This window comes from Protomyctophum parallelum (genome assembly GCF_964188405.1).
Source record: "Protomyctophum parallelum genome assembly, chromosome: 20".
Classification (NCBI taxonomy): Eukaryota; Metazoa; Chordata; class Actinopteri; order Myctophiformes; family Myctophidae; genus Protomyctophum; species Protomyctophum parallelum.
This window is the reverse complement of record NC_139718.1, coordinates 39,006,980-39,018,283: the sequence shown is the minus strand read 5'-3', so window position 1 is coordinate 39,018,283 and position 11,304 is coordinate 39,006,980. Positions and strand designations below refer to the sequence as shown.

Here is an 11,304-nt window from a genome sequence, read left to right as displayed (position 1 = left end):
TTGGTGTATAAAATATAGGCATTCAAATCCATATAATTTTTTGGGGGTGCACATACGCTTAAATCATGACAATTTTCTGAAAGATTTGAGGCACATTTTAACGATTTTTCAAAAATAGCAGACCTACAAGTTCATAGCGCGCCACTCGGTGGCGCGCTATGAGCTTGTAGATCTGCTATTTTTCAATAGCTAAATTATAACATAATGTTTAAAACACCAAAAGGGGTTCCCGCCCCAAAATGGGTTTTAATGACTGTCGGACTGTTAGTATGTCGAAACTAAAGCCTGTACCGTACCCTATTTCTGTAGTGACTGTTTATACTTAAGCAATCTTTGATTATTTGCCACAAAAGGGCATGAGAAATGGATAATGATGGACAGATTAAAACATACTGCAAAGAAGAAAGGAGAAGCACTTTATTTCCAACACAAATTCTTCTGCACACAGCAGTGTGTGTGTGTGTGTGTGTGTGTGTGTGTGTGTGTGTGTGTGCAGGAAAATGAATTCAAACAACAACAGCGCTCTTGCTTAACCACTTAACCCATTATATCCTTGGCCCTTCCCCCCTAACCTGACGCTGCCAGATGAGGGCGGTATTGGGTAACCATGTTCCCCAACACAGCCTTCATCTGGGATCTCTCAGGGAGTTGAGCTGACAAAAATCCGTTCCATACCGGACCAATCAGCGTGAGCTAAGGGCGGGATATGTGCGAAACCGGATGTGAAGCTATATAGACACGTCAATATGATTGGTTGTGTTTGCACGCCCACACGGTGATAGACAGACGGTCCCATCCAATCATCTACCAAGTATCTTGAAAAAAAGGAACAGCCCCGTCATCGAATTTGCTTCCGCGATCCCAGATCCCAATAAGCTGTGAAACAAATTTGTGTAGCAAGCTTCTTGGATCTGGCAGCGTCAGGTTACTTCCCCCCCCCCCTTACACCAAAACCTGCCGCGCTGCAACACATTGTGAGCTTGTAGATCGGCTATTTTCGCCGACCGTGCCTACAGTCTTATGACTTGACCACCTGACCAGGACATCGGGACGTCAAGAGTTCACGTTGCTAAACTGAGAGAGTCATATACAATGGTTTATAATATGTTTCAGTCTGGTTGACGGGGAGGACTCTCTGTCCGTCTCCGTCTGCGTGTCTGCATGGGGAGGATGTCTGTGATCCAGTACTGGAACAGTCCAACGACCGCGGCGGTTTCCTCTGGGGAAAAAATACACACGGTGACACAGGCACAGGTTGACAAAACGCTGACGGTGCAGAATCACCTGCAAAGCATGGCCGGAGAGGTGAGTGTTGCAAAAAAATGTGTACGACCAGAGACGGTAGAATGTATCTTAACCACTTGACCCATTAAAGGAGAATTCCATGCTAGAAGGCTTTCTTACCTTTCTTTTGGACCAAAGAGGTCCAGGTGTTTTTTGTGCAAAAACTCCTTATTGGCTATTTCCCCTACCATAAGCCCTCAATGAATTGCATTGAATTGAATGGGAATTGAATGGGGCTATGGGGTGTTGTGCTAATTCGCTTATTTCCAACCAATTAAGTAGTAAAGTGTGCCGCTTGGGATATTATTTACATTATGAAGAGAGGATATATACAAAAGAATTATCATTTTGAGCGATGGAAATAAGCAAATTAGCACAACACCCCATAGCCCCATTCAATTCAATGCAATTCATTTAGGGCTTATGGTAGGGGAAATAGACAATAAGGAGATTTGCACAAAATAACACCTGGACCTATTTGGTGAGGACGTAACAACTACAAAGAAAGGTAAGAAAGCCTTCTAGCATGGAATTCTCCTTTAAGACCCTGAGGCCATTTCTAGATTTTCTACAAAATATCTTCTATATATCCTAACTGTTTTCTGAAAAACAGTGGTTCTCCACTGTTTAGCCACAGACCCACATCCACATCTCAAAATATTTGTTCCAGGGACCCGCACGGAAGCAAAGATTTGAGTGAAAACTACATTTGCTTTAAATACAGTGAAAGTCAGGGCTCTGCTTCGAAGCTGCACCGGTGGTCAATTGATTCCTGCTGCTGGGTTTGACAGAGTAAAGCTTCACTGAACTGCGACTAAAGCCATTTGTCAATAATAACCAAGAACACAAAGAACAGACTTGCGTCCTTGGGGCAGAATGTACTTGTCGGGGAAAAAACACACAGAAACTCAGCTCCACTGATTTATTAAGATTCAACGTTTCGATCACTAGGATCTTCTTCAGGAATACTATAATATTATAGTATATGATATCATAGTGTGAACGACTTTGGGTGAATTAAATTTGCCAGACACGTTACATAGCCAATTTTACACGTCCCGTGACTTCCATTTCCAAGTGAACGGCTTCCAAAATCAAACAGTTCTCCGTTGACATGAATTGTGGCAGTTTGCGAGCATAACTCCAGCCACTACATGGCTGCAGCGATGGCGGCGGGTGAGTTTGAACTGACCTGGAGACAGTGACGAGGAGGCGTTCAGTTGCTCCAGAGCCTCAGCTAGTCTGTCCGTCTCCTGCTGCTGCACCAGGGCTTTGAGCTGCTGCAGCTGGCCCAGCACGCTAGGGGGCGCTCTCCCACTAGACATGCGGCTCAGAAGGTCCTCCACGGCCCCAGGCGCGAGTGAAGGTCTGCCTGCGTGTGTGTGTGCAGACAGAGGACAGAGGACATGATTTGATTGGCTGATCACCCCATAGCGATGCTTTGATTGGCAGTACATATTGAGGCCAAAAGTGATTGGCCGGAATGACGTTTGTGACGATTTGATTGGCTGAGTGAGCATGGAATGCGATGTATGATGGTGTATGATGATAAGAGCGCCCCTCACTTCACACGAGTGTGACTTTTTTTTTAAATGCAAATTACACACTGGTATGGGATCGGTAAGCAAGTTATATGGGGATCGGAATCTGTGTCGGGATCGGGAGGATAAAATGGTACATCTTCTCTACCACAAACTCACCATCTGACACGTAAGTCTCCATGGTGGTCCTGAGGAAGTCTGTCACTTCGGCAGCTCTCCTCTCCTGCCCCTCCTCCTCTTTCTCCCCCTCCCCCTTCCCCTCCCCCTCCTCGGCCCCCTCTCTCTGGTAGGTGAACTCCAGAGCGGCGGCCCGGGGCACCAGGCCGCTGGCCAGGAGCCTCTCCTTGTGGCGTTTCTTCTTCAGCTTCCTCCTCTTGTTCCGGCTGAGGCCTTCCTTATCTCCTCCCTGCGTTTCACTGGGCTCGCTCGCCGCCTCCGGATGCTGTTCGCCCTGCTGCTGTGCTGCTGCTGCTGCTGCTGCTTTCCTCCTCCTTTTTCTCCGTCGTCTCCCGTGGCCGCCCTCCTCCTCCTCCTCCTCCTCCTCCTCGACCTCCCCATCTGGATCGTGTTCCTCGCTGCTCTCTGTCAGCCAATCAGATGGGAGGTTCTGGATTAGATATGTCACTGTTTGAGTCCGCCGTCCACAGCAGTGTTCATTTAAAAAAAAAAACAGACTAAAACTATGAAGGAAAAATGTTTGTCTGCTAGATTTTTTCACTGACAAACTACTAAGCTTCGACGACTAAAACTAAGCTAAATTAATTGATATTTTCGTTCACAAATACAAACTGGACTAAAATGTTAGGGAGGGACTAGTGGAGAAGAAAAACTAAAAGTTTTCCAAATTTGCTGTCCTTTTACTTAAGGACCAAATTCTTGGTCCCTCATTGTATTTGTCTGTTTTTTTTTTCTCCTTCTCCTGCCAAAAATAGCAGTTCTGGCTGGCAATAATCATCAGTAGAGGGCTATTCCAAACGGTGAGGACGCGAAGCCCACATCCATTGGCCAAAGGGTGGCGCTATAGCACCATAGCACATGTGACCCCTCCACCCGGTGTGGACAAAAAAACATTTGCAGGAATTTCATGAACATAATTATACATTTGGAAAGCGGTCCCACTCTGCTCAGAGCAGCACGGCATCGGCATTAGGGGTGTCAAAAAAGATCAATTCGAATTATAATCGATTAAAAATCGATTCATAATTTCCAAAAATCGTTTCTTTTTCTTGGGGATTTTTTTTTAGACACCATGTTGTTTTCACTACATGGTGTTTGTGATATGAAATGTAAGCTTACCCTAATCACAGTAAACATCATGTCTTCAGTCAAGTTACTGTAGTCAGTACTACTTCACTTCAGATCAGCACAGCTGTATTGTATTGTAGTATTGAATCAAGAATAATTTTGAATAGACAATCGTTTTGAATCTGGGAAAAAAGAAAATGCTTTAGAATTTAAAAAGAAAAAAGTTTTTTTGGATTGAGAATAGAGTTGAATCGAATCGTGACCCCAAGAATCGGAATCGAATCGTGGGACACCTAAAGCCCTAATCGGCATCTCATCATGGCCCCGGTTGAGAAAGTCGGTGCTTTTTGCATGCATGCTTTTTATTATTCCATTGGTGTGTGAATGGGTGAATGGATATACACCTCATAAAGCGCTTTGGGGAAAGGTGCGACATAAACGCATTTATTTTATCACACAGGAGTTGAAAAGGCATCCTAGTGAAGAGTGATTGTCACGCTGGGCCTGCAGTGATCCTGCAGGGGACGTCAGTCTCGCGCAGTAAATCCCTCGGGCTTAACCCATTCTGACCTGAGATCAGATTCATACGAGGTTTCCACATGGACACACACTGGTCTGATTAACCCATTCTGACCTGAGATCAGATTCTAAAAAATGTCAGTCGTTCTTCGATTTTTCAAAAAATAGCAGACCTACAAGCTCGTATCGCGCCACTCGGTGGCGCGATATGAGCTTGTAGATCTGCTATTTTTAAATAGCTAAAGCATAACATGACGCTAACACCAAAATGGGTGCCCGTTCAGAATGGCTTAATGGCGCATGTCTGACTAACAGAGGCACTCCATAAATGTAAGATTAACACGGTACAACCTGGAAAGCGTCCGGGTCTTTTAACCGCTTAACCCATTCTGAACGGGCACCCATTTTGGTGTCAGCATCATGTTATGCTTTAGCTATTGAAAAATAGCAGATCTACAAGCTCTTGTAGGTCTGCTATTTTTGAAAAATCGAAGAGCGACTGACATTTCTAGAATCTGATCTCAGGTCAGAATGGGTTAATCAGACCAGTGTGTGTCCAGTGGAAACCTCGTATGAATCTGATCTCAGGTCAGAATGGGTTAAACCATTACACTTTTGGCTATTCAGAAAATACCAGATCTACAAGCTCATAGCGTGGCACGGAGTCACATGCTATGAGCTTGTATATCTGCTATTTCATATCTGCCATTTTAGAAAAATATTTTTCAAGCGGACATTTTTAACTCAAATGTTTGCTTCTGGGGGTCCCGGGAACAAAATATTTTGAGATGGGGGGGGGGGGTGCGAGCCAAAAACTTTTTTTTGGCTGGGTCATGGACATGATTGATTGATTGAAATCTTTATTCAGTGTATGTGGAATGGGTAGGCCTACATTTCAAACGAAAGCACAAGTCAATACAAAATCTGCGTGAGGATGAAACCAGAAAAAGCATCAAGTCACTAATACATGAAAAGGTTTGAGCACCACTGACATAGAAACATACTGTATAGGTTTTTCCCCCGAAAACTGATTTAGAAGACATTTTGTTGGAATCAGCCTCGGGTCTTAATGGATTAACCCATTCTGACCGGGCACCCATTTTGGTGTTGGCATCATGTCGTGCTTTAGCTATTGAAAAATAGCAGATCTACAAGCTCATATCGCGCCACCGAGTGGCGCGATACGAGCTTGTAGGTCTGCTATTTTTGAAAAAAATCGAAGAACGACTGACATTTTTAGAATCTGATCTCAGGTCAGAATGGGTTCGTCAGACCAGTGTGTGTCCAGCGGAAACCTCGTATGAATCTGATCTCAGGTCAGAATGGGTTCGTCAGACCAGTGTGTGTCCAGCGGAAACCTCGTATGAATCTGATCTCAGGTCAGAATGGGTTAAAGCCCTCTTACCAGCTGGATCCCCCGGGCGATTTATTTCCTCTGGGTGGGGCTGCGGAGGGAGGGCAGGAGGGGGCAGCACCGTGTAGACCCGTCGGCCCAGATGGCCAGCGCTCCCAGTCTCTGCTACCCCTCCATCACCTGGTGACGGAGAGCACATGAAAGGAGGGTTATACGGAGCATGTCTTGAAATGGGAGCAGTACTTGCGGAGAGCGATGGCGTTGAGTGTCTTACTGGGGGAGAGAGAGCGTCTGTTTTCGAGGGAAGACGGGAGTTCTACTAGTACACTCCACTTTTGCAGACACAGACGGGAGACAAATTAAGGGCTAAATTAACAGTAAGGGCTAAATTAACAGTAAGGGCCCTATTTTCGCCAGTGCCTCATCCCTTCTTTGCCCTTTTTTTGCCCTTCACATTTTCAAATAGGTCAAATACCAGTTCTACAAGCACACAACTTGTCGATGTAGACCGGCTACATGAATTTTTTTTTTAAAGATAGTAAAAAGAAGGGCTAAGAAGTTTAGGGATAAGGGCGTAGGGCCTGTTGTTTCTTAATACTCAGGTGTTAGGCCACGACGAGCTGCCAGAATAACTTCAATGCACCCTGACATCGATTGCTCAAGTCTCTCAAAACTTTCCCATGGGGTGAGAAGTGGTGACTGTGAACTTGTGACTGTAAAGGCAATATGATTCATAATTTTCACACTCAAACAATTCAGAGAAACTTAACACCTTTTGGATGGGGGAATTGTGGGTCGGGTCCCCAGCAAAAGTAGTCAAGGTAGAATCACATTCATTTTAACCACTTTATCCATTTATATGTTTACTATTAAAAAAAAGAAGATTCACAAGCTCACAGAGTGTTACGTTGTGCTGCGCTGCAAGCTTGTATATCCACTATGTTTGAAAGACTTATATCGAAAAGGTTAACATTTTTGGATTTCTAACATGAATCTTCTCTTCTGGAGGTCCCTGGCATGCTGGCAGAAGAGAACACCTTTTCAGATGGGGGTCAGGGGCCAAATACATATCAATGTGGGGGTCCTTGACATGAAAAGGTTTGAGAACTACTGCCATAGAGTACAGAAATGCTCAACGTTCCTATTGAAGCTGCAGCCAGCCAGGTGACTGAAGCTCAACCCTGCCACCCGTGTCCCAAATAATGGACCCTCTTTCAAAGTCACTTATAGCTCTGTTCCTCTTCAACTGTGAAGGGTCGGCATATCGTCAGTATTTGGCAGAAACCTTGTATGTCCAATCATCTCCATGCATTTCATCGCTTTATGTTTTTCGCTTTGTGTTTGTGAATGAGTTGATAATCACATCCGATTTTATACTGTATGATATGCAAAAAGGGAAAGATCTCCTACTCTTCTTCATTTCAAAACATACCGACTGAAAAGTAGTGAAAATAGCTGAGAGCTATCTGTAATGACATGCCTACAATATAGATGCCAGGTGGTCTGTGTTTTGTTTTGTATGAAAAGTATGAATGGCGACTAAAACTACAGTAACTATATTTGATCCATTTTGGAACACAGGTTATTTTTCATTTTCTGAAGAGTCCTGGTTTTGTACATACAAGGTTTCCACCCGACAGTGTGACGATATGAAGTAGATTTGACTCCTCTGTGCCAAAAGTGAACTAGCCTGGCTAATAAGCCAGACGTCTGAGGTTGGCGAAAAAAAAAGAAGCCTTTGGCGGATTGCGCACGCGACATGTGTGATATGAGTCTGGCTTGTTCTAGCCAGGCTAGGAGTGAACATCAATACATCATCAACATTGACAGTGTGATCTTACCTCTTGAAGTGTTCCTTTTAGGACAGATCTTTTGGGCTAAGGTCTCAACGATGCTTGGTGGGCTTGACTCTTCTTCCTCCCGCTGGCTGGCAGCAGGGTAAAGTTTCTGGAGCACCTTGGACTGAAATACTACGTGAAACAAACACGAATAAATCAAATAGCATTCACATTAGATCATACCTAGCCATGATATTACCTATAACCATGATATTCTTTTCACTGTCGGGCAGAAAGCGCTTATGTCCTCCATATTTTGTGTGTTTATTAATGCCCTAAGTTGATCGTCATACTACAGCATCGGACAAAAGCATCAAAAGTAGCAGATCCATGGCCTGGGCCGGCCTAGCGGTCCAGGTACCTATGATGTAGTGTTAATCCAGCCTGAAAGTGTGTCACTATCAATAAAGAAGAACAAAAAAAGAAGTAACAGATCATCCACAAGCTCTAAATCAGTGGTTCCCAAAGTGGGGTCCGGGGACCCCCAGGGGTTCTTGAGGGAGTTCCAGGGGGGTCCCCAGCTAAATGATAGTTTGGAACCAAATGAACCCTTATGGGTCTATGTGTACACACATAACATGTACACATAACATACTCATAGGACAAGATCAGCCTGATTGTTAATTTGAATCAGCTGTGTGGAGGGAGATCTTGTAGGTATAGGGCAAGTAGAGTAGTAGACTAGACTGACCCTTTATGATTTTTGTCAGGTTAATTGGATTGATTGATTGAAAATTGTATTAAGTTTGCAGAATAAATGGGTACAGTACAGTTCAAGGGAAGTACAGGTCAATACTAAAACTGCTAAGAAGATAAAACAAGAAAAAACACTAAGATTTGTTTACACGTTTATTTTTTGTATTGATTGGATATGGATGAATATGGATACCAGATGACAAGAGCTGAAGTTGTTGTGAGTGACTATGAGACATGAAGAGTACAGCGCTACAATTAGAGTTAGACTGTAAATTAAACCAGTCACCGGCGCACGTGCGTTTGTTTACAAACGTATCCACGCGATACTATAACGGTAACCGCGATATTACGGAGACTTGAGCATAGAGTTGTATGGACTGTCTCGAGCCGTTAGCACCGAGGCTAAAAGCAACCATGCATGCACCACCTAAATGTACAATGACCGTCTCTCACCTTGTTGTCTTCGTGCCATTATTCTAGAGACACATACATTCTGCGGACGGACGGGGGAGAAGAGACGTGACTGGCCGCTGAAGAAGAGATAGGGGCGAACAAACACAAAAAGAAAGTACCGGTATACAAACTGTGGTGCTGGCAAGCTAAGCTAACGGAGCTAACAAACAACAGACACGTTTCCACAAGGATGTCGATGTCCCTCTCCGAAAGAAAGGGCTGTAGTGGTAGGTGGTGAGTCTGGTGATGCCATGATATATATTAATCCAAGAAGGACGACAACAACAACAACAATATAAGTTCCACAATAAGACTCCAAGCAGAGCAGAGCTACTGGAGCAGTACAGTAAACTACAGTGAGTGTGTATACTGTCAGACAGTGTTGCCAGGTTCTATGAAAACAAGCCCAAAACAAAAGATTATTAAACCATAATAAGACAGTTTTCTGTTTTTTTTTTTTTTTCTCATGTCAAGGACCCCCAGAATGATCTGTCTTTGGCCGTGCCCCCCCCCATTTGAATATGTTCCAGCCTATAGGGACCCCCCAGAAGCAAAGATTTGAGTTTAAAACATTTGCTGTGAAAGAATATAATTATATTCAATGGTTTGTGTGTCACATTTTCATTTTTTTTCAAAACCCCCAAAAAGCTTGTAGCACGGCACTGGTTAAAGTGTTTAAACGCTAAGGTGACACAGTTTTAACCACTATTTGAAAAGGATATGTGGACTTTTCGGGACATCTGGGCACATCAATGTAAAATTGGATATTTTGTCCAAAATGTAAAAAAGAAAAGAAAAAAAAAGACTATTAGCCTATATATTGTGTCCAGTCCTACAAGCTACTTTACAGAAAACAACAAGCCCAAATTCGCTTATAATAAGCAGACTTGGCAACACTTGACTACTGTGTATATTGTACAGTAAAGTACAAAACAAAAAGGGCTCCCCCTGTGGTCAAAGCCCGCTAGGGGTAGGGGTGGTATGCGCCACAGACAGAGCCTGCCTGCCTGACAGCAGCAGCAGCAGCGCATGGGACGAGGCGCGAGGCGCATATCAAGTAGGCGAGCAGGCACCACCAGCATCATCAGCACCACCGGAGAGGAGAGGAGAGGAGCTGGAGGAAGAGGGGACTGGCGCAGCCTCCAAAACTTGGCTCGGGACATCGGCATGTGAGAACGGAGCTTTGCAAGAGGAGGAGGAGGAGGAGGAGGAGGAGAAGGATCTCTGCATGCCTAGAATGTCAGCTCTGAAGAAGGTAACCACAGCAAAACACAATTAAGCCTGCATGGTTCTTCTTATTCACCTTTTCACGCATGCACTGCATTTGTGTATACAATTGTTCTTAAGTGTGAAATTAATGGGTGTGTTTCACGTGCTGGACAAACGGTGTTTCCAGTTACATTTGTGGCTTTTTTTCCCCTGCTTTCCTTGGGCAACCAGACTTTTTTTCATACTGTTAACTGTGTGATTTGTAATATGTATATTCCATTATCCAAAGTTACACAAAAAAGTGGTGTTGAATTGTTTTTAGACAATGGAATAATTTCTGTAGAATTATACCACAGCAGAAGATCTTTGCATCGGTCCCGGTGGTTTTGCATGCACAATATGTCGTCAGGCTGGACTTGCAGATGCTGCTGCTGCTGTGCACTCATCCTTGTCCGGGCGAGCGAGGGGACTTGGGCTTGTGGAACTTTTCCAGTCAGGAAAGGTTAACTCCCTTCGTGCATTCACACTGACGCGCAGCTTATTGTGACTGTGCGGGTGAGAGTCGTGAGACATAGGGCACTCGTGTCTGACAACAAGAGTCCCCAAACAATGTTTAGCCTCTCAGAGTGCACAGTACAGCTCAATATGTGAAGACATATCATGCATGGTAGGTTTCGGTCTTGCGTCCGAAACGGTGAAGAAATGACAGAGTTACCGTGTGGGGGAATTTGCAGACAAGACTCTCTCTCTGTGAGTGTGGTATTCTCTCTCCCTCCCTCTCTCTCTGTCTCTCTCTCTGTCTCTCGCATGCGCGCACGCTCCACATCTCACAAATGCCCTATGCTCACTGGTGCTAGATCCTGTGAGAGTGTATTGCTGGGATCTGTCCCAGGTTGTTGTGAAGTTCTGTTGATTCTCTCCTGATTCGTCTCTGTAAAAAAAAAGAAAGCCATTTTAGTATGACAATCTTGGGAAAATGTTGTGGCTTGTGATGAACAGGTCCAATCAGTGACCAGTTCAGTGACCAAGGTGTCCTGACCAGCTGTGTTCATTGGAATTAATATAGAGTCCAATATGCTTCCGGTCTCCTAAAAAGGCCTAGTTTATGCAGATATATGGGAAGTAAACTGGAGATGGCATGTCTTGCTATTTTTCTCTTGGGGAC

At 44.3% G+C, this 11,304-nt stretch overlaps 1 protein-coding gene across 1 annotated transcript; it reads right to left on the bottom strand.

The window, feature by feature from the left end:
* Positions 1-941: 941 nt before the first annotated feature.
* erich1 (glutamate rich 1) lies at positions 942-9,271 on the bottom strand. The gene is made up of 6 exons (XM_083791807.1): positions 8,931-9,271; positions 7,785-7,913; positions 5,995-6,123; positions 2,985-3,407; positions 2,477-2,656; positions 942-1,219 (listed from the first exon to the last, which is right to left on the bottom strand). Exons 1-6 carry the CDS (start codon positions 8,947-8,949, stop codon positions 1,110-1,112), a joined length of 990 nt encoding a protein of 329 aa, XP_083647933.1. The 5' UTR covers positions 8,950-9,271; the 3' UTR covers positions 942-1,109.
* Between the last annotated feature and the right edge of the window lie 2,033 nt (positions 9,272-11,304).